Genomic DNA, 24,469 nt, shown 5'->3' on the forward strand with positions numbered 1-24,469 from the left:
GTGACTTCGTCTGCGATACCCTCTGCTTTAGTAGATCCAGTGGAAGGAAATCCTGTACTCTGCCCTTTAAGTCTATGCATCACAGCCGCTCAGCAGCCTTTCTCCGAACTAGTTTCAATCAAGGAAAACATCCCAAGACAGCAGCTGCGAGAGAATGGGCAGATATCTCAAGATATGTCGGGTGCTGTAGCAGAGAAGGGCTGGGAACCATCAAGACACAGGATGGAGAATTCACTTGAGAAGTCAGAGGTCCCTTCCTCAGGGGTCAGCTCGCAACAGATGGAAGTGAAAGAGCTGCTGAACGTAATATTGGAGGAAATTAGGGAGCTGAAAAATTCCCAGGCACAAGAGACTGCCACTCTACATTGAAGGCTGGAAAAAATTGAGGCGTCTATTGCTGGATTTCAAGCAAGGCTCAAAGAGGCAGAATCAAGGATCGTTCATCTAGAGGATCAGATAAGCACCACAATCTGGAAAGTTAATGAAGTGATGGCAGATAAGATCGCTCTTGAGTCAAAACTGGAGGACCTGGAAAATCACTCACACCGCTCAAATCTTTGTATAGTAGGAGTGCCCGAGGGGAGCGAAGAGTCCAATAAACCTCAGCTGGGTTGAAGGTTTTCTTAACCAAAAAGTGCACTCGGACCACGCTGGGGATCTAACATTAACCAGGGCCCATCGGGTCCTGGCACACCCCTTTCCAAACTCTAAGTACCCTAGCACAATTCTAGTCAACTTTTCTGATAGGATTTAAAAAAATTGGTGTCGAAACCAAACCAGGTGAGACAATTTGCTCTCGATGAGGGCACAAAATGTCAGATTTTCTCAGACATGTCAGCAGAGGCGGCGCGAAGACGCAAATAATTTGTGAAGCTACTATTGCTATTTAAAGCACAGGGGGCTCAGGCATCCACCGCACAGCAGTCGAAGCTAAGGATGCTGGTTAAAGGGAAGTTCCACGTATTCACACGGGTATAGGAAGCCCAGGAGCTTCTGAAAGAGATCACTGCTATAAGATGAATTTGCTTTAAATTTGTGTTCACTGTGGATAATTGCTTAGTTTGTGTGGGTGGGGCTGGTCACTGAGGGTGCAGGATCAGGGCACCTCATCAATAGAGAGGGTAAAAAGAGGGTTGCTGTGCCAGGGGGATCACATTTAGGGGGAGGGGAGGCTGGGAGGGAATAGTAAAAGCAGTAGTACAATGAGCAGTAGCAGGGACATTATTGGAAACATTGTCAGGACTGTGAGAGTTTTAGATGTAGTTGTTATGTTTAATAGATACACTGTTAAAAATGACAAGCAATTGCTGTGTTCCCATTGGGCACAGGGTCGAGACTGATTTGCATATAGCTGGGTCCGAACTGAAATGGCATGGTTAGCAAATAAACGATGGATCTCTGTACTGGGGTGAATGTATGTAATTGTTCTGCATTCTGACAATCAATTGTTCTTTTTGCATTGGTCATCCCGAGTGGGATGGGTATGCCCAGACGTGGGTCCCGTACTCTCCACGCCACTGGAGTTAAGCTATCCTGGCAGATAAGGGCTGAAAGCCCGAAACCAGTCCTAGGATGCTTTTTCCCCAGTCCAGGGAGGACCTGGCCTGGCAGTTCGGGCTGGACTGTTCCCATTGGGCACAGGGTCAAAACTGATTTGCATATGGCTGGGTACGTATTAACTGGAATGGCATGGTGAGCAAATAAACGATGGATTTAGGCCCAGATCTCTGTACTAGGGTGAATGTATGTCATTGTTCTGCATTCTGTCCATCAATTGTTCTTTTTGCATTTGTCACCCCGAGTTTGACAAGTATGCCACAGATGTGGGTCCCGTGCTCTCCATGCCACTGGAGTCAAGCTATCCTGGCTGATGAGAGCTGAAAGCCTGAAACCGGTTCTAGGATGCTTGTTTCCAGTCCAGGGAGGACCTGACCTAGCAGTTAAGGTTGGACTGATTTGCATATGGCTGGGTCCGAACTGGAATGGCATGGTGAGCAAAAAAATGATGGATTTAGGCCCAGATCTCTGTATGTCATTGTTCTGCATTCTGTCCATCAATTGTACTTTTTACATAGGTTAACATGGCATTCAGTTATTAATTAATAACTAACACAAGAATTTTCAGAAAATATCATTCAAGGACTTGGGAGAATGGTATTGATAAATCCAACAACATGCTGTTGTTGAATTGATCCTAAAATGTACAGAAAATAAGTTATAAGACATTTAAGTCTGTAAGCTAAATTTCAGCCTTCTAGTGGTCTGCTCTCATTGCTCAGAGTTAAGTGGATTAGCCAGGATGCTTTGATAAAGTGATAAGTAGCACCAGGGGTGAGGAGCCATCCTTGGAGGAGAGGAGTGTACTGCACAGAAATGCCAGAGTAAGAGGGAGGGGTTGTAAGCCATGATCTTCAAAGAAAGGAGGGGACATGCAGAAGAATCCAGCTCCAGTTACACCCATCTCCTATGAACCCAGCCAGATGGCAGGCTTAAGGAAGGAATGTGCAGATGCCAAGGTGAGGGAGACTATGAAGATAAGCCATCTTGGAGGTTGGTTTTGCCACCTCTAGTCTCTCTGCTGAGACTTCAGCCATATTTAATTTTGGTGCAATAATGTATTGGGATACCATTGTGACACACTATGGAGGGAAGGGTCCTGCTCTGGGGTGTTCCCTGCACCTCATTGGACAGGAGTGCCCTCCTGATTGACCCATTGAACACTGAATTATTATCTGAGAGGAGTAGAGCCTCTTTGATCTGCTGCTTGAAACAAGAGGAAGAAGACGGGCCCATGCTAAGAAGGTTGAGTTGCACCAACCAGGCCCTGCACTCTGACGACTGTGCCTGCAGCACAATCTGCAACTACAGCCCTGTGGACCTAACTTGCTTCAAAATGACTAAAGAGTGGACTCCCTGCAGGCTACAGGTTAACAGAGCTCACCTGAACCATCATCATCAAGAATCCCCAGTCTGGAGTGACTCAAGTGGATTTGTAAGGGTTCTGTCCAAGTGGATTGTGGGAATTCAAGTCTCATACTTTAAAGGACCATCTTGGAGCTTCAGACCTTTGTAGTAAGTGTTGGACACTTTGGGACTCTCAAAGAAACTTCAGGGAGAAGTTCCAGAGGTTTGATGAAGTTTTGAACAACTTTGGAAAAAGCTTCATAAGTGGACCGAATAGACCTGGTCAGCCAAGCCGGCGACCCTCAACCATGAGCTGGCTTGCCCTCCAGGCTCATCCCACTGAAAAGCTCCGGAGGTCTGACTTCCAGAGTTTGACCGGGAGCTGGTCAAAACCCAAGCCGGCGAACCGTCACCCAATCCTGCCTGAATATCGAGGGACACCGGGTAAAAAAGTGCCATAAAAGTTTCTACGTCTGAAGGTAGAAGAATTGACCTGGATCAACCGCGAGAGTCAAGCCGCCTACCTTCAACCTCAAGCTGGGCTAGAAGAACCGTAAATCTTCGGAGGTCTGACTTCCATAAGTTTGACTGGGAGCTCGCCGAAAGGCCTGCTGCTGAACCTTCACCGAATCTGGACTGGTGGAGAACTAAGAGGGACCCCGGGAGAAAAAGCTTTAGAAAGGTTTCTCAGTCAGAAGGTAAAAACTTTGACTGAGGCCTACTGCAAGGGGTAGCCATGCAGGGCTTCATCGCAGTTGGCCTGAAACTTTGACTTTGCCCTGGTCTAGTATGAACAGATGGCCCAATAAGTGCTGTAGGTTTCGATGTGCCATATAGTGCTAAATCTTTAAAAATTAATAACTTAAGAACCCTACATTGGATTGTTTTCATTTTAGTGTCCTTTAAAAGACAAGCATAATTCCTATTTCTATAAATTGGTGTTGGATTTTGATTGTGTGTTGCGTCTTAATTATTTACTGAATTAGTGTTCTTAAATGTTTTACATTCCTATTTCTGAAGTTAAACCTGCCTGCCTGCAGCCAAGCGACTAAGGGTTGAGAATGGGAATCATTTTCTGAGACCTATTCTGAGCCCTAGACTGTGTAAGTGGCCTTATTGCCAGTGGTAGACTCATATTAATCACTACTGATAATCCACTTTCCAACACCTGTATAAACAGCTGCATAACAATCCCTTTCTCTTTTAACAGCACATTTCAGCCACAATTTGGAAAGATAAAAATTAACAGACTGAATATGATCAAGACCAGGACAGGCCTTTTCTTTCACTGGACATTTCCCTGGTGGGCTGGAGGAAGCTGGTTTTGAAAGCCAAGGGAGGCCGCTTGTGCCTTTGTCACTTTCCCCAGGTGACTGAAGTGAATGGCAGAACGCACAGAAAGCTTCACGACAAAGAGAAAGAGAGGGACGGAGGGGTAAGGTAGACAAAAAGCAATCATGTAGAAGAGATAGAGGAGAGAAGGACAGAGAGAATGGATGGATGGAAAGAGATCATGCGAGCAGAGGAAGGGAGTGGGGCTGGTTTGAGCATTTTTGCCAAGGTTGCTTTTGTTTTCCAAGTCTGTCTCTTAATATGAATGGAAAATAACTCATGCGTTCACAATAAGGTAAACATTGAACAAAAGCAATAGAACTGCAGAAGAAGAGGCGAGGCTGAGAAATGCTCATTGTTTGAAATATTTCTTTCAGGCTGAATCAATAGACGTATTTGTTTGCGATAGCTAAAGTTCTATAACAAACCTTGAGGGAACAAGGATGCAGAAGTCAATCAAATAATACATGCAAGTGTAAACTTTACATACAATGAACCGAGGTCAGGACTTACTCTCAGGAAAGATACAACTGAAACAGTGATCTAGGTAAAATAATAAATATTATGAAGTCCGAACCAAGTTCATAAAATGGTAAGAAAATAATAATTAGCTAGTTGAAGTGGCGAAAATTGGGTTCAACCATTGCAGTTAATGTCTACTGGAGCAACAGCTAACGCGGCCTCCTACTGAATTCAATAAGTGTACATGGAAAAAACTGAAAAATAAAAATAAATATGACACTAGAGTCACTAGAGTATTAAAAAAGTACATGCACATTTTCGAAAAGCATTTTGCTAACCCCAAGCATACAGGTTCTGATTCAGAAAGAGGACCGCTGTGCTGTAGAGCAGCCAGGCTGATAGAGCAACTGCTGCATAGAACGACCCAATTTGCAGCATTACTTACAACAAAAATCAATGGACTGACATGGCGTCCAAGTGGTTGCCAGCTGAAAGGAGCTGTGGATATTAGTTAATCAACTTAACAGAAGCATATGGGGGCTGGAACAGCAAAGTAGCAGTCAGATGTCAGTAGAATTCAAAATCAAGGTACAGGAAAAGCAAAAAGTGCAGGGGATAGCTAAAAGCAGATGGAATCCTTTACACTATTTTTAATTTTTTGTTATTATTAAAACAGTTTATTGGTAGTATCAAACTAAACATTAATATTGACCCCAGGAAAAAGGACACAAATTGGAAAAGAAAAGGAATACATATACTCCCCAACCAAGAGAAGCCAATAGATTGACTATTCAAAAGAGCTCTACTGCAAAAGGTTTCAATTAAGCAATTGCAGAAGGAGCTACTACAAGCATTCATAGAGCACAGTGGGAGATAGAAAGCGAGAGACAACAGAAAGATTAACGAAAAATGTACAATTAAACAACAGAAGTGTCATCCCTTTCCATTCCCAGGGAGGCAGCCCTGGGGCATATATCACAGAGATATATGTGGTAATGCTCCTTCCTTGAAACGAGACAGTTCACTCAGGATTAGTGATTAGCACAGGTTTATTGTAGAGTCCTTTAGAGAGACCCCATCCACCAAGTAGGTAGCTTTAACTACCGCTCTCACAGCAGTCTACATTCCACCCTGGCAACCACCCACATTCTCAATGCTTACATCACCCCATAGCAACTCATAAAATCCCACCAAAAATAAATACATAACACCACAATATACAACTGCCCCGTCCTCCTGGAAGACACAAGGAAGTTCCATATGTAGCCCAAAGTCATTCTGAATCACTGTTTGGACAACCCTGCAGGAAGCCTGGTATTTCTTTGGTGATTCAACTTCAGCTGGGTCAGATAGTCCAACAACACCATTTGACAAAAAGCATTTCCTAATAATCAACTCTCCCTCCCTGACCAAAATGTTGGGGTTTAAGTCGAGAAACAACAATAAGCAACTATCTCCCATCATCAAAAACTAAGTAAAATCCCTTTTTATGAACAAATGGCTACTCTAATTGCATTATCCTGGACTCTTCTTCCTCCCATATGTATATTATTTGCCTTGTTGAATTTATGTATTGGGGTTACTTTCTGCAATTTGCTGTTTTTCACACTTTGAACCACTGTTCCTCACATGTTACTTACTTTGTATCACCTGTAATGCGCTCTAATACCCACTTGGGTCATGTTGCGCTATATAAAACTTTATAAATAAATACAATAAAATTGCAGGTCTTCTGCACAGCTGCATGGAGAATCCAGTCTATACACTCCACTGAACTAACCACCACAATCATTATGCCACCAACAGTATCTCAGTTATTCTTTGTATTGTTAGATAGTTTGTAGGCCTTCACCACTACATTCCGTTGATCATCTTGTTTAGCTCCCAGGATCTATTATAACCAGGCCTGGGAAAAATTGTGTTTATTTACACTAGTGTGAGTTTTCATAAATTCCGCCATTCCACATTATGATTCTTATGCTAAATGCCTGTGATTATGTAACTAATTTGTAATTGAAACTTCATTCAAGTAAATATCCTATTGGAAAATGGAAAGAATGCAAACAAACTCAACAGGAGTGGCTGTTGCTAGTGCCAAGTGCAATTCTGCACTTTCTTTCAGCATGTAATGTGTTCATGCATCCATTATTGTTGCTAAAAAAGTAAAAATGTCAGATTGGCATTTCGTTTAACAACGCATAATTTTGTGTCATTGTTTGGGCTATTTGTGTAATTACCGCAAAGGAAGGGACACAAAATGTTGCCACGGCATAGGTATTCCCTCCTTCCTACTGCCCATAAGGGATTCTTTCCCGATATCCCTGCACTAACAAATCGATCTTCCAGTCTCACTGTGGCACCCGTGGCATTGCTCCTGAATGTCTCCGGGTCTCAAACCCCATCAGAGGTATAAGACACCTCTTTCTCCAGTTTTCGCAGGTCACCTCTTTGCTCCTCATATTGTGTCTCAATTGAAAGCACTCTTCTTGTCAGACCCTCTAAATGGTACTCTATTCCATGTACTGCCACCTCAATAATATCCATCATCTTCTGCAGGTCTTTGGGCAACTCGTTGATCCATTGCTGCTGTTCAATGTCAACCCAGTGCTTAATTTGAGCTAGTGGTTTCCGGTGCTCAGCACCTGCACTTAATTGTCATCACCCTATGACAGTCTGCTACATGGTGGCACTGTCAAATTTAGAAATGAGCACAAAAACAGTTGCTTATTAATTCCGTATAAATTAAAAAAAGGGCTAATATCTGCCACCCAAGCCATCCTCATAGTGTTGGATGCCTGGAATAGTCTGAATTGTCCCACTTTTAGAAGGGTGATGGTTAGTGTTAGAAATTGGGTTTCTGGTTGACAGAGGTATGTACCCTGTCCAGGAAGGAACCACAATCCTGGTTGGAGTAAGTCACACCACACCCTAAATTATCCTGTGCTCACCATGTGGTTGCGTGGAACAGAGCTGTCAAACTTCACTTAAGAGGCAATGTGTAATGTATTTATGCAACACTTCAAACAGTAACACAGTGAAAACACCTTAAACAGACTCCACACCAGGTTAGAACAAAAGATAATCATTTTATATATAAACAAGACTAAAACAACAAAAATTAAAAACAAGAAGTCGTTGAGATATTCATTTTTCAAGAATAAATGTAAAATAGCACTTAGAAACAAGAAGCGCTTAAATGGGATATCTAGTTGCGCTTGACCGGGGCAAAGTCAAAAGTTCAGGCCAACCGGGATAGAGTGTGGGCCGGATACAGGGACAAACTTAGGCCCGCAAAACAACAGTACCTCGATCTGGGCTTGCATCGACATCGAAGAAGATGCGTGGTGCAGACAATGCAACACGCCAGTGTAGAGACAAGCATTGGGCCAGATGTGTTGAGATTCCCCACTCAATGGCGGCGGTGTGTCGGTTCTGAGTGTGAGGCGCTGGTTGCGAAGGCGAAGTGCGGCTACTGCTCCTGCAGCAGGAGAAGCGTTGCTTTCAAAGTCGGCGAGCTGGTTCCGATTGTGATGAACCAGCTGTGTTCCATGTTTTGAAGTGGATGCGCCGGTTTCAACCTACGCAAAGGTAAAGATGCGACTGCTCTGATGAGGATGTGCGGGTTCTGGTTTTAGCAGCACTTTATACTCACTTCCAAGGGCCCAGTACTGTGTTGGCACCACTTGGCAAGGCAAGACTTGCAGTAAGCGAGGTCTAGGTGCTGTAGCAGAATGAGTTGAAGTGGTTGATGTCCCTGAGACTTAGAACAGGAGGCAAGCCAGCAAGCCCTTGGAGTCACTCTGGGTTCAAGTGATGCAGGCTCAATCCTTCTCACCCTTGCATGAGAACAGCTGGTAGCTCAGCAAGGCAAGAGTCCAGCAGAGTAGCAGTCCTTTCAGCAGCACAAACGTTCTTCCTGGCAAAGTCTTTACAGATCCAGAAGTGTTCTCAAGTCATGGTGTCAAAGGTCCAATACTTATACCAAGTTGTGCCTTTAAAGTGGGGGGGACTTCAAAGAAAGCTTTGTAGTGCATAGACATCTTGGCTCCAGACGACTCACTACAGGGGAGTATGCAGCCCTTTGTGTGAGTACAGGACACAACCTATTCAGGTGTAAGTGTGCAGCTTCCTTTGTGTTTGGCTATTGTGCAGGAATACACACAGACCAGCTGTCACCAAGCTCAGACTGAACAGAGGCAGGCACAAAACGGCTAAAGTAAGTGTTGGACTTGGCCCTTTTTGCAGGGTCATCCCTGAATTTTTTGCCTTCCTCCTCTATTTTTCTGACCTGTTGTTGGCTGTTTTATGATTCTGGGCACTTTACCACTGCTGATCAGTGCTAAAGTACATATGCTCTCCCTATTGTAAATTGATGTATGGATTAGTGATTCCATGATTGGCTGGTTTGGTTTACTTTTCAGACCCTAGTACAGTGCGCTGAGTGTGCCCAGGGCTTGTAAACCAAATGCTGCTAGTGGGCTTGCAGCACTGGTTGTGCCACCCACAGAAGCAGCCTGTAAAAGTGTGTCTCAGGTCTGCCATTGCAGAGCCTGTGTGCAGTCTGGTACTGCCCTACTGACTGGGCAAGTGACCCACTTGCCAGTCCCTAAACCTTCCCTTTTCTTCATAACAGATACCCCTATGGTAGGCCCAAGGGCAAGGTGCATTGTAAGTATAAGGTAGGACATGCCCTGGTGTGGGTGGCATGTCCTAATAGTGAATTACAGCCATTTTCGTTTTTCACTATTGCAAGGCTAACTGTTCTACGTAGGCCAGAATGGGCAGATAGTGTATTACATCTTATAATCCTAACTGACTCAGGGAACATGGTAGAAATTCGAGTTTAGTATGCCTGGACTCAGAATGATAAAAATACATCTTCTAGTGAAGTTGGTTTTAACATTCTGTGTTTGCAAATACCACTTTTAGAAAGTAGGAATTTTCTTGTCTAACTATCCAAAGCCTGCCTCTGCTAGGTTGTGTATTCCTTGTATGGTGTTTTTGAGTGACAGGGCTGGGGATTCCAGGAGACAGAATGAGTCAGTCCAGTGGTGAATAGAGAGATTTGCATGTAAATGGGTGGGAGGAGTAGCACCTGGGACCTGAATAGGGCTGTGCCTGCCTTCCACAATGCTGGCTCCACCTCCTGGGGTGCGGCTGATGTCTTTGCCCTGCACAGTGAAAGAAGAGAAGGAATCATGACAACAAAGTGCTCTTAGGCTGTGCTTTCCCTCCACAATGCTGGCTCCACCTCCTGTGGGGCGTCTGATGACTCTGCTCTGCACTGTGTAAGGAAAGAAGGAGTCATGTAAACAGAGTGCTCCAGAGGACAAAGGCTTTTGGGGTATAAATATTGGGACCCTGTTCCCAAGAAATTAGATCACTTTTGGACAACAAGAAGAAACCTTTGCTGAGGAGCGGAACCTGAAGAAACTGAGGAGAGACTATCCCTAAGCTGAAGTGCTGCTTGGCGGATTGGCATGCAGTGTTTGCCTGACTGCCAAAGAAAGGAGAAATAACTTTGTGTGCTTTATTTTCAACTTGTAAAGGATCTCCAAGGGCTTGGAACAGAGCTCCTGCTGAAGTCTCAGGGACAACAGATTTCAAACCCCATCTCCCCCAGAGTTCTTTGGAAGGGCCTGCTGCTGTTTTGGGGCCTTCTGAGGGACTGCGTGTCGCAAGGAGCTGGAAGCGCGACTTAAGAGGACGAAGCGTGTCGCCGACGCAGCTGCTGCCGTCGCAACTCCGAAGAAGATGTTGCCGCTGTAGCTGATGCATTGCACCGCATCGAGAGAAGAGTCTCGCAACGAGGAAGAAGCGTGTCGCTGTCACATCGTGGATGTCACCGCTGTAGCTGTCACATTGCACCGCATCGAGAAAAGCGCCTTGCATCCACGGAGAAGCGTGCCGCCGTCAGAGCTGCTGCCGTCGCATCTTGGGTGTCATCGCTATAGTTGTTGCATTGCACGGAAGCGTCTGGCAAACGTTGGAGCAGAGTGCCGCAGCTGAAGCTGTTGCCGTCGCATCGCTGAACAAGGATGTCGCCGCTGCAGTTGACGCATCGAACCGAGACTTCTCGCATCATCGGAGAAGCGTGCCGCATCTGGAAGATCTTCACATCTTTATTGCTTTGCACCGGAACTTTGCCGCATTTCCATCTCTGCAACACTTTTGTTGTGGAAGAGTCATGCATCGTAAGGTACATTGACTTAAAGTGTTGCATCTTAAGAACTGAACTGAACTAAGCTCAAACTACCATTTTAAATATAGTATTGTGGATTTTCGTTGTTTGTGGTCTTGTGTTAAGTCTATATAAAGAATACTTATTTTTAATATACAACTGTGTAGTGTCCATCTGTAGTGTTGTCACTGGGTTACTGTAAGTGGTCAAAAATGCTTTACACACTGCCTCTGCGATAAGCCTATCTGCTCGTATCAAGCTACCAAGGGGGTGAGCAGGGGTTATTTTAGGAGTGTACCTCCTTACCCTGACTAGAGGCAAGGATCCCTATTTGTCACAAGTACCTACCTGTGCCAACTAGAGACCCCCAAATCTAACAATAAGTAAATGCCAACCTTCTAAAAGTATATGTTTAACGTGGTTGGGCACTTGTTAACCAGCTAGATTGGGCCTCTTTAATCATGCAAGAAAGATTGATCTAGCTGTATTATTTCAATAATTGAGAACTTTAAATACAGGGTCCAGTAACTTAATTGTCTCAACCCTTGTTTTTCTTCACAATGTTGTTCAAAAATCATGTTCACATGTAATACAACATACAACATTTCATGAAAGGGCCACTTTGTACTTTTTGTCTATACATGAACATATAACACAGAACTGTACTAAATCATTCAACATAAATAACATATAACATGTTAGGCTCAATCAATTGTGCAAAGAAAATTATGAGGCAACAATGAAAACATTTTTATAATAGTAATGACATTTTGTACTCTAGATGTGACACAAAACCTGAGAAGGTACTCATTGTACCAGTCAACTATTCATAACTAAAAACAGAGTTGACCAATCACTGTTAGTCTAGGAATTGTGAACCTCTTGTTAATGGTGACTCTTGGGGCCTGCAAAATAGGCTTAGTTTAGAGTGGTAGGGTCATTGTATACAGAGATGCACACTGAAATGTCCTCAAGGCTGGCAATTTCTTCTTGTTGTTAGACGATCTCAGACGTGTCTCTGTTGCCTGGTAGCAGGCGAACAGGGGTCAAACATAGAGGTCTCACAGAACTCCCATCTTAGAGCCCACTCGGTCCCACCCCGCTTATTCATTCTTCAAAAAAACACTTTTCTTTAAAGTAACATGAACTTCTTAAATTGACACAAAAACACATATACAAGCTGCTTTACCAATTAAAATTGACGTTAACTGTGGGACATTTACCATGGTGGGGAATAGCTCAATATCTCTAAAGTTGCATTGTAAGACAATTGCCTGGTGTTATAAAAATAATAAAGAGTTGGTATTATTAGAAAGATTTTCTGTAAGCTGTTTAAATACGCAGGAACAGTGGGTCTCACTTTAATATGTAACCATTAAAGTAATGAGCTGACTTCCCAACCCCAGGTTTTTGGAAGATTACCTTTGGAATTAATCTCCAGTGCGTTATGCGCTCTACAAATGTCACACAATATTGTAACAAACTGGGGAGTTTTGGCGTTCTAACTTCTACAATGCAATCAAGCTTTGCATTTGTGGCCCTTTCCAGTTTGTTGCCTTTGCATTTTTGGAAAATTAGATGGACATGCGAAAAATGAGAAGCTAGAGTCAATTTTTCCCACAACGTGATTCTTTTAAATGTATGAATGAATTCGTTATTCCTTTCGTTAATTAAAACATTTGCAATTAAATACTTCATAAACCATACCAACCATTAAAATACTGAACAGAAAAATAACATTTAACTTTATACGGTTAAAGTTGAATTACTAAATTCTGAAGAAGATTGGTAACGAATACGAGGACGCCGGGCAGCAAAACGAAACATCGGCAATGGCCTTGTAGCTGACAAATTTCCTGACAAACCTGGGGTACGTCCACTCCACTCTGCTTGAAAAAACACATTTTGGTGCGAAGATGATCCAGTGGCTTAACTATAGCCTCCGAGCTCCAGGGGGCCCCCTCCGTGCACTGTGCCGGGCCCCTGGCCAAAGCTCCTGGCTGGATCTGGAACGCCCCCCCCCCCCGCCCCCATCAGTGACTTTGCGGGGGAGGGGGGCTCAAGTTTCGTTACTCGGTACAGCACAGCTAAAATCCCTTAAATTATTCTTTCCAATCATGGTCATACAGTGTGGTAATGCAATGTTACAGTGTGATATTTAAGACCTCCTTGAAAGATTATTGCTGATATATAAGGTCATTCTTTAAATAACTTATTAGTAGATTAAAATAAAAGGCCTGTCTAGTTATTAACAACACAACAATTGGCAAGGCAGAAACGAAAAATATATATTTTAAATGACACTTACTGATGAATGGCCTGCAAGAACTTGCGTTGATGTTTTCTTACTTTTGCGTGATCTATCTTTTTCACCAGCTTTGTATTTTTGTATATTAACCATGTTTCCCTGAGTACATTGGCAGCAGCATTTTTCACCTGTTAAAAACATGTCACCATCGGTTTAGTAAATGAATGCATCTTTTATAAAGACAGTTTTCACATATTTTCGCAACAAAAGGACTGCTCATTAATGTCTTGTTATGGTAATTTTCGCTTTATCAGAGGAAAAAATATAAAAAGACAACCTGTACCTTTCACACCCACAATATCGAATATGCTATTAATCAGGCGTTCAGTCAGACTGCAAGCAAACACAGAAACCCGCTGACGAGAACTACAAGGCCAGAGGGAATGGATGCTAGGTTACTCAAGTACATTTCTGCCATTGTGTCGCTTCATGGCTCTGACAACCAAGAAGTGGAAGATATGATATAGAAATGTAATTGGCCCACTGGGAAGCAGTGCTCAATTTGTGCCGGGGCTTGGCACCAGCACTTATTCATAAACACCAGAACTTATTTAAGACAGACTGCCACATGGTACCTCTGTTTGTCAATATTTGAGCAGTGCTCATCAATAAAGTGTTTAACATACTTAAAATAAAAAATAAAACCAGCGATTCCAGGCCATCCTTTCAACTTCAGGTGATGCAAGGGTTCAGGTGGGGGGTGAGGGGTGTACTAGTTTGTTCTCTATCTTTAATTCTCCACAACTCAAGGAAGGTACCTAACAATTATCAACTGGAGCGTTATCGTTGACATCTTGGCTCAGAAACTAAAAGGCATTCACTGACCTGGGATATCCCAAAAGGATCTAGCGGACGTTTTGTTACCAAAAATGGGTATCTAGGACGATAAACGCAGGCTATGTTTTTATATTTTTTCTTTGGTAAAGTGAAGATTACTAATACTGTTGCAAACAATACATGGCCTTGAGTTCTGCTCTTTTCACCAAAGAATGTCAGTGAAAAGACCACTTGGCAAGTAGTCTCTACAGCAAGCATGCAGGAATTCTCTCGCCAGAGAAATTAGATATGAAACCATAGACATGAAATCCAGGCGAGCCCGAAAAAGCTGCTTATTCAATAAATCAGCTCCTCTATACATAGTCTTGACTTCAATGGGCAATGAAGAGTGCCAAGAGATGGTTTTGAACCTGGTGCACTACATACATGTTTATGATCAGTCCCAGTATCCAGGAGGGGCAGGGCTCTCTGTGTCCTGTTTCTTGATGCTCAGTAAGACCCCTCCCTTAGGATCTAGCTCAGATCCAAACCATTCTGTCACCTTGCGCCACAATCATACTAATTGTAAAAAATACCCTTCAAATGTGGGTGAATGAATGAACTATCAAATTAAGGTTTCGCTGGATCCAAGTCAGCTGATTTAACATCCATGATAAAAGTCTGTCTTATCGAGTGATTTGAAAGGAATACACAGTCAGTATTTAGCATGATTTTAGCGACTGAAGAGTCTCGAGGCACATTGCGCGTTTCAGTAGAAATTACCAGAAGCAGAATTCCAGAAAACAAAAATTCTGTTCAGCCTACCACTTCTCATACACAGTTCATCCATTTAAATTTAGGGACAGTGTATTAATATGAACACTGGGAGTGGAGACCCCACCAGTCAAGGGGGAGGAAAGAATTGACAGTCCTTTCTGCTGCTCTCTACCTGCTGAATCTGCCAAGCAGAGAGCAGCACAGCAGTTCACAGACACATGTAGTGGTAAGCACGCCCTCTCAGCATCTAGAGTTTTTCCAAGAGTCATGTACGGCATTCGGTATGCCCTGATCTCAGATTCCATGTTGAACTTAGTCCCCAGTTCCTTGCCTCCTCCTCTCATTTGCTGACTTTTCAGATGGTCAACCAATGAGAGGAAAAGAAGGAATCCGGATACTGTGCTTGCTTCTTCCCTTACCATTACCAGCCTCCAGATTCCTCGATCTGCCCAATTCTTCCTGACCGCATAGTACTCTAATTGCTGCAGCCTTGGCTGACTCCATGTCTGTGCTTGGTCTAACTGGGGATCAGGAAGCAGAAACATGCAGCCGATAGCTCTCAGTCTCCTGAACACTACTGAGACCCAGCACCAGGTGACTGCTCTCACACGGCTCCCAACTCCCTCTGCCGGCACTTTATTCAGTAGCTGCCTGCGCTCAAAAACGATGCAAAGAGAGGAGGAAGCTGGACTTGAGACAGGATGTGCTGCAGCTGCTGCTCAGGAAGTACATGAGGAGGGGAGAGGGGATTGGGATAAGAGCCACGTATGTGTATGTATCAGTGCCCATGTGTGAACGACGTCACTTGGCAGGTCAGCCTAATTGCCGGTGTGCAAGTGTGTAACTGGAGTATACGTACAGGGGAGTTTGTAGGGAGAATGGCTCTGTGCTTCACTGAATATATCAGCTTGTTCTCCTGGTATAAGACCCTTGTATTGGGAGCACTCTGGACAAAAGTGTAGCTATATCTGGCATATAACTGACCATACCTGACATTTTGGCAACATCCTGGCTATCCCCGGTGTAACCGTGGCTTATTCTTAGTGACCCTCTGACTATCTATGGCAATAAAGAAGCCCATCGTTTACATAGTGTAGCTTACTGATATACTATTGGCCCATTAAAGGTATGCTCTGGGAATCTCTGGCAAACGCTGGCATAGTAACGGCCCATACTTGCCAAGCTGTGGGTGTTCTAGACATGAAGTTGGCTATCTGATGCTCCATTAACTTATTGGAACCATTTTTGATATAATTTTGGCTATGCCAGATATAATGATGTTGATAATTTCTGCCATATGGTGGGCATTCATGGCGTACGTTGATGAGGGTAAATGGGCTAAAAAGCAGAATCAGTCCATATGTGAAAGTAATGTATGCAAGCTTTTTAGTGTAAAGGTCAAACTGCTGTTTGTGGACAAAACACGTTTTTATTTAAAACAATTACAATAATTCTAATATTTCTTGGCAAAATAGATTTCCCTCATGAAAAACAAAAGCTTCCATTTGAGAAAGTGGATTTTATTTATGCCAATTAAAAATTCGGGATTTCATGGTGAAATGTATTTGTTTTAGAGAACAGATGAGCAAAGGTTCTGGACAAAATGATTGCTTTTATGAAATACATATATAACTCTGGCATTTGATGGACAGATTATGTTGAGTTCAGGAGGCATATTGTTGATTTTAGTTGCCTGGTAGAAGATGACACTTACTGCCCAAGGCTCTTAATTCAAGAATTGTGTGGCAGTTTGTTTTGCAACAGCTTTGTCTGACATCATCACAGATATCTGAGGCTTGGACATGTGAAACTGGTGTAATCTGTCAGATTCTGCAAACTGTATCTTGCAACAAGAGCCTGTTGGATTTGTCTAGCTAGCTCTTGTTTATTTGGCATGTGATTGTGTTATTAGTAATACTTTTGACGCTTTCACCCTGTCCAGTTTGCTTGCTTTTTCAATCAATCAAATTCATAGCAGAAGTTGTACCCCACCAATTTCAAAGCTCACTAGCTGTTACACTTTAAATCAATAGCAAACAACCCGATTTAAAGTTTGGTGGATGGATACTCTGAGACAAACTTGACAGATATCTTGTCTACCTTATTACAAGTGCATTAGGAAATAATGCATTAAGGCAGAAGGTATATCCATCAGGTTTGTGACAGAGTACCAGTTTGGCATACTCTGGAAAAGCGTGTACTCCTAGAAAGCTCGCCATTAGGGCTCGGAACCCCGGGATGCCGGCTACACCCCCTTTGGCATCCTGATGGCCAGATTGGCCTCCGCGTTCAGCGACGATTGCTTCTGGGGTAAGAGGATAGTTTGTGACGTGACTTCCGGGCAGCCCCGGTGCTGGAGGGGGGAGGAGTAGATGGGGGTCTATTTAGAATTATTCGCCCGGGCACTTGTCCTCTTTTTCTGCCAGCACCAGACCCTGGAGTCTGCTATACTCACTGAAAATCCCACCCACCCATCCCTGTGGAAAAACAGCCCCCTTTTCGAGACCCCCGATGCTGTTTGGCTTAAAGACACCTTTAATCCGCTTGTAATCTATCAAAATAACGAGGCAGGCACTGGAAACTGGAAGGCAAGAAATAGGCTTTATTTCTCGAGGAGAGAACCACGTCAACTGCAGACACCGGGATGTCAGAGGTAAGTGTTCTGCGAGCATCTCCGAGGCCCAGACTTTTATACCCATTTCGTACACTTTATTACATGTAAAACATCCCTGGAATTCCTGCCCCCGGAACATTCCCACACAAGCCCAATGATGATTGCCCCGCACCCAGATGTAACAGATTGATGTTATCGCGCAGCTGGACATTCCGACAGGATCTAAGAATGCGGGGGATCAGTCAGATGTAAAGGTTCGCGCCATTGATTAGATCAGCCCTTTTGGTGGTAAATACAAGTCCTGCCGGGTGTGGGTAATAAACCAGGTCCACAAGGGTCGATTAGGGCCTGGGGTCGGAGTGAGAGGGCAGGTGCAAGGAAGGAGGTTATCAGGAGGGCTCGTTGCGCAGGTGTGGATGAAAGGGCGAACAAGCTTGAGGGCGGGAAGTAGCACCGGGGCATTGTCAGAAGGATAAGGTTTTATGACCCCAGTGCATCTGGTCAGGCTTGGTCGCAGCGTTGGGGGATGATTACAAGGCCGAGGTGAAACATGCGTGACCAGTGGTGTATGAAATGGCCGTGGTATCAAAAATGGTTGCCGCTTACGCGCTCGCAGGATCCTGTGTCGAGCAAGATGGTGCCGGCAATGTTCACATTATCGATATTATTTTCCACATCACTTTGAGCTATGGTTTCGGTGGTTGTAGGTGGTTGTAGGTCTCGGTGCGGTGGCGGTTAGAAGGCCACAGAGAGCCTTGAATTGTTAAGGGGAGTCCTCCGGCATACTCCCTAGGCCAGCACTGAGGGGGAGAGATGGTAAGTTCACCCCAGAGGGAATGGGTACACCGGCTGCGTGGCAAGGGTGCCACGTTACACACTAGGGCATGGTTATACCCTACGAATCCCCCCCTTGGGCAGCTTGGTGGTGGAGGGGTCGGTCCCTAGGGTTGCCGACAGGGACCAGATGGCAGCGGTCCACATCTTAAGGACGCAGGTGGGTTGCGCCTGCATGGTTCTCATTTGAGGGGGACGAGCCAGAAGGCCCCTTAGTGCTGGAGCCAGAGATAACATTTTTTATTCAACATGCTGATGATTTATGATATTAGGTTGAGCAGATATGTAAATAATAATGTGTGACGAAATTCTTGATAAAGTTTGATAAGTGTTGAATAATGGAATTGCTAGTTATGAGTTGTCGTGCTTATTTGAATGTTTTATGTTAATAAACATGGCCTTTTCACCCACAACTCTGGTTGTTGAATCACTGATTTGTGGGTCTGGATGGGAGCGGGCCGGGAGAAACCTGGGGGTCCGGGTCCTATAAATCAGGCCCAAAGTCTTTGTTACCTTGTCTGGAAATTGTCATTCTGTATGTTCATATCTTAGATGCACCAACCACAAAACCTTTGCACAACTGTTCAAAGTGGGTTATTGTATCTCTACTAAATCTACATTAGTGTTTTGCTCTCGCTCATGTCAGACTCATATTCTGGGCCACTGGAATAATGCGGCAGTGAAGGGCCAAATTATGTGGCAGGTTTTATTAAATTATGCAGCAAGAGAAGGCAAATCATGCAGCGTAACGAAAATATTTTGTGATTGTATTACTTAATTTTTCTGATTTTTACACTGGTTAAAAATGCCTGGGTTTATATTGCACCTCATTGGCAGTGGTGTAACACCCAAATAAAGTTATTAGCAAGAGAAAAGTGACCAGTCAACTTTTGTAAAGGGAGTTCCGCTGCGAGGCAACAATTTGCTGCGTTTTTAGAAACTTTTGAACCACTTGTGTTAGAAACAAAATCTTGTTGTTGTTCAAATCAGCATACTATGCAGCAGATAATGGCTTATGTGGCAAATGCGGCCAATGCGTAATAATGTGAAAATCGCCGTGGTCACACCTTCGCATAATTCCAGTGGCTCTGCTCATATTATACTTTAAGCAGCCAAATATTTCATAAACTCACTCATGAATATATTCCTGCTGTATGAAGTCCATTCCCCCCAATCATACTCGTCGATCTCCAAGCCAAAATATACCCATTGGGAACTTAACTTTATTTTCTCCCGAGCCCACACATATTCACGTTTATCAGAGGCCCTGAGTAAGATGTGGTTAAAAGTGATCCAATCGCTGCCGGTTGTGGCATCTGTCTTGTTTTCTTCGAGCTCCAGAAGTGACGCATGTACGGCTCAATGTTAAGCACTTCACGCGTCCGTCAGTTTCAATCGCGCTGTCAGCAAGCCTGGGTGGCGGCGTGAGTGCGGCCACCCTCGATGCTGAGCGGCCTCCTCTCCACGCGCCGCGGGACACAGCCAATTGGATCAGTAGGTGACAGAGATGCACATTAACCCTTTCCTGCTCCCGGCTTCATTTGATTCGAGTGTCAGGTGTCCCTGGGGACAGTCCCTGTCCCTGCTGGATAGTGCGCTTCAATGGTTACTGTGGACGCTGGTCTAATTGATCTTAATCGATTTTCAGTGGTGCAAAAAGATTTGCTACGCAAGGTTCTTTGGTGTTTAATTCAAAGTTCAAGCTGAAAATGAAATTACACGATACAGATTCAGACAAGTTAATGATTAGAAGCATGCTCGTACGTCCACCGGTTACACCAGGGAACTCGGGCATGTTTTATGGTGAAATGTGGAGCCTTTCAAATGACATTCATAACAGTGTCAGAAGGACGCCGAGTAGCAGTACTCGCTGCCTTCAAGCCAATTACTGTATTTGAGTTTTGTACTTGAGGAATGTCCTTTTCTGCCTGGAGATGAGGGTGCTGACTCATCCCTTACCAACAAAAGCTATCATAATTCTCTAATATTTTCACACACGTCAAGGATTCCACAGAGATGGATTGTGCTGCATAGTTCACCTTCCAGCTGTGACCAACAAGGTGCTAACAATGGGCGCTCTCACCGCTAATGCAACATCTGTTGTGCAGATCTCTTTGGCTTTCTGTGATACTTTGTATAATTAATATACACTTGTGTGCGTCAAATTCATTCAAAATATGTATGTTTTGACTTTATTCCTATTGACGACCAAACATCAGTATTTATGCATCAACTAGTGTCACAAATATGACGAAATATTTTTCACTAATCCCATTTGTTTAAAAAAAAAACTTCTAAAGATAACACAAAAGGGTCGCAAGAAAATCAACAACATCCTATAATATAATGTGATTTGGGAAGAACAGAACGTCATTAATAAAAATAACCTTACTAAACCTGGATCTGAGCTTCTTTCAGCCAGGTGTGGAGACTATTGGCAATTTGATGCCTTTTAACTGAAAAGTAGCACCAGGCACTCAATTACAGAAATGACTACACGTGTCCACCTGCAACACTTTAACACTAAATGTGTAGTTCTTAGGCTCCATGAAGTAGTAATAAGATAATTATTACTAATAGCATTGAGGGTGGAATCACATCTTACCACGTGTATTGTCGCTACTGCTTCTATTAATAATGATAAAAGAAGAGAATGATGTTAAAACTGCTACAGAAAAATATACAGGATGAGACAAACCACCAACCCTTGTCCAATTATGCTCCATCATTGTTTGGATTTAAAAGGGTGCCTAATACCCGCTCCTTCATAAATCTTGAACAGGAAGAACCATCAGATTATCTAGGTTTGCGCGACTAGTGGATAGCCTCAGAGTGCCACTAAAAAAATGAGCTCCTGTTAAACTAGGGTGTGTGACCTGGTCAGACAGCAACCATAATTCTTGTCACGAGAAGGCACAAGCAAACCTCAAGTTAACCTGTGCTTATTCCCTTGGTAGCTTAGCATAGAACAGTCAAGCTTAACTTCGAGGCAATGTGCAAAGCATTTGTGCAACACCTCAAACAGTAAGACAGTGAAAACACCACACAAAAGGGACCCCACAAAAAAGTTGCCTATTCTTCCAATAGTTAAATGACATTGTGTTAAACAGCACTGAAACCTGTCCATACTTCCAAAAATAAATATTTGGAAAGGGCATGGTCGGAGAAACATATACATCTGATAACCCATATTCAGTGGGTTAACAGGTGAATTGTCATAGAAACATAGAGCTGAATTTAATCAATAAAACAAGACCAAAATGATAAACTCCAATCAGTAGAACAAGAGGTATGAATTTAAAAGAAAATACAGCATAAAATAGTTCCTAAAAAGGCTGGACTGGGTCAAAGTCACAAGTTCAGGCCAACTGCGATGGAGCACAGATTGACTACGGAGCCAAATTAGTTTCACTGAACTTTTACCTTCTCAAGTTTTGTGGCAGGAATCCAGTTTGCATTGGGGAAGGCTGCGACAGGCAAGGAGTAAGTTAGGGAGGCTGTCTATGTGGTGCAAAGAGTAGGCTGGGCGTCACGGACAGGCAAGCTCTAACTAGACTGATGTTTTGATGTAGGCAAAGCATTACAAGCCCCCTAGCCAATGGCTTCCACAATGACAACGCACGACCTGTCATCGCAGCCTCGGAGCTCTTTGAAACCGACGCTGTGCGATGCGTTTCCCACCAGGACCACGCATCATCCCGGCTGACACATCCTCGACACAGGACCTCACAATGCTCTGCAACCAGGATTTGAAGTACTCTTGTTCTGCGGGCCTAACTGGGTTCCTGTAGCCGGTCTGTGCTCCATCATTGTCAGCCTGAACTTGTGACTTTGTCCTGTTCTGGCGCAACCAGATATCCCTAGTTGGCACCTTGTGCTTTTTGGCCCTATTTTCATTGAAAACCTTATGCTTGCATATCTCTAGTTCTACTGATTGGAATTTTGGCATTTTAGTCTTGATGTATTTATTAAAATGTGCTCTGTTTGTCTAATGTAGTGTGCAGTTTCTCTGGTGTAGTACTTTCAAGTTAATACTGTTTGAAGTGTTGCACAAACTCTTTACACATTATCTCTGAGTTAAGCCTGACTGCTCTGTACAAGCAATCAGAGGATTGAGCACAGGTTAATTTGGGGTTCACTTGTGACTTCACCCTGATAAGTATCGTGGTTGCTGCTTGAGGAGGCTTTTCAACACTTCAATCAGTAACTCAATTCATTACAGTTAGGTTGGACTACTTGACAATGACATAGGTAAAGGACTAAAAATGGAAATGCCAATCAAGCGTAACAACCTTTGTGACATCTCTCAATAGCTCAACATTTCTACAAAATAGTATGATCCACTAAAGGTCTTCACATGTTTGTTACTAAAAAGAATCGAGTGCACAAAGTAATCTCCTAGACTGATGACTCAGGGGGGTGGGCAGATGTGTAAGCAGATACAGCTTGGACGGGAAGATGTTTTCCCAGATACAGCGCACACAAACCACTTAAAGCTTTCAAAACCATGGTTACCAATTCAACCTTCATTTCAAATAACAGAAACAGAGAAAAATTATTCTCTCTCTAATGTAGGGGAAGAAAAGCTGTGATAAGGTTAATGCATTGCTCGCTGCGTTAGTTTGAGGTTTTAAATGCACGTCTTTAATTCCTGAAATTCGAAACATACTAAGGAACGCGGAGGTTTTTGCTTAATGGTTCCGACTGCAAACGCGAAAAGCCCGGAGTCCGCCCCACACACTAACCCTTTTCGAGACCAGATCTTCCATGATTATCTGATTACAACTTGCTTAAGACTGTCTGTTCTTAATGGTTCTTCAACATGGTTATGTCTATAAGACGAGTAAAATCATAAAATAGTTTAAGTTATCTGAAAAGACCACAAACATTTACTAAACAAATTGTTGATCACATAAACGCGATCAGGAAAATGTTTCACTCACATCTCCACCATTTCGAGATTTTCGCTTATGATGTGAACATGTGAGACTTTTGTTACAGCTTCTTTTGCGAAATAATTTTACCAGCTCCTAGAGTACAGGATGAGTAACCTCTGCAAAAACATGAACGGTGCAACGATTTGATATGAGCTGCTTTTAAAAATAGTAATTTATGTGGACAATTCCTAGATGTCATTGTTTCTCATGAACAAATTGTTTCTCTTAACTATTTATAGGTTTGGCTTCAAGCCATGACAACAGTGACGCATCCCTCTTTGTGGTGTGACCTTGAGGTGCGATTTTGTTATATTTGCTCTTTAAAGGGAATACTTAGAACAAATCTAGTTGGAAAGGTGGTCAAATCACGCTTCTTAAATTGCATTCGGGTAGAAATATTGCCACATTCCTGGAAAGGGCGAAAATAGGATAACATTAAAAACACCCTCCCTTAAAAGAAAGCGACTAAGCAAATACACCAACAAAAAAGCAATAACTGCAGAACAAACTGCACCTTTTACCAGAGGCAGCGTGCACTCCGGGGTCTCTTCTAAGACGAACCCTTGATGTGCTTAGACACCAAGGCGATGAAAAGGGGCAGCAACGGAGCACCAGGGGAAATAGCAGGAAGGGACACAAGATTGGAACAGCTGGCAGGAAGGAAGGCATTTGGATTCGTGGCAGCAAACCACAGTCTGGATGTATCTGGGCAATCCAAAATGTAAAGACAATACCAACATTGGTGTATTGCTACTACAACGACCTCTGTAAAGAGAAATGTAGCAGGACTCGCTTAAAAGTAAGCACACTCTGTTTGCAGCACGGTTAACTACTGAAGTCAGATTTTTTAATTCAGCCTTTCAGACATAATAGTGACTCATTACCTGGTGTAGATTTAGATGGACTGCTATAATGTTGGCTGTAGGCTTTTTACTACAACTCCACTCCTTCATTACCAGGTCCTACTGCCCTAAGTGTTAGTATTACAATATTCTTTATGGTGACTGTGATATGTCCTCACTTGACCACTTGTTACAGGGTGTACATAACTGCTTAAATTAACCGAGGATCCATAGGAAGAGGAGGGGTGCATCAATGTGATGATTGACGCTGCAGCATAGTGCCTGGATACCCTCTCGGGTGAGAAGCAGCATTTTATAAGTGAGTGATTGATTGATTGATGTGGATTATATTTGAGGAGAGAAAGAGATGGGAGAGGGCAATAGCAGCAATGGTGATAAGTGCACATCTGCTGCACTTATGATAGAAATCACCTTGCTGTAAGGCACTAAAGAATTTGCAGGAATGTGAATGCATTTGGGCATGGAATTATTCCAGTCCACCAAACATACTACCAATTAGAC

General features: G+C 43.4%; 1 protein-coding gene across 3 annotated transcripts in view; it reads right to left on the reverse strand.

The window, feature by feature from the left end:
• Positions 1 to 24,469, reverse strand: part of KCNN2 (potassium calcium-activated channel subfamily N member 2) — a 656,625-nt gene that overhangs the window by 18,958 nt on the left and 613,198 nt on the right. For all 3 annotated transcript variants that reach the window (XM_078675527.1, XM_078675528.1, XM_078675529.1), the window contains one exon: positions 13,188 to 13,315. In XM_078675527.1, the coding sequence (XP_078531653.1) occupies positions 13,188 to 13,315 (128 nt within the window). The remainder of the gene's footprint in view (positions 1 to 13,187; positions 13,316 to 24,469) is intronic.

The sequence above is a fragment of the Lissotriton helveticus genome, chromosome 2_1 (assembly GCF_964261635.1).
Source record: "Lissotriton helveticus chromosome 2_1, aLisHel1.1, whole genome shotgun sequence".
In the NCBI taxonomy this organism is placed as follows: domain Eukaryota; kingdom Metazoa; phylum Chordata; class Amphibia; order Caudata; family Salamandridae; genus Lissotriton; species Lissotriton helveticus.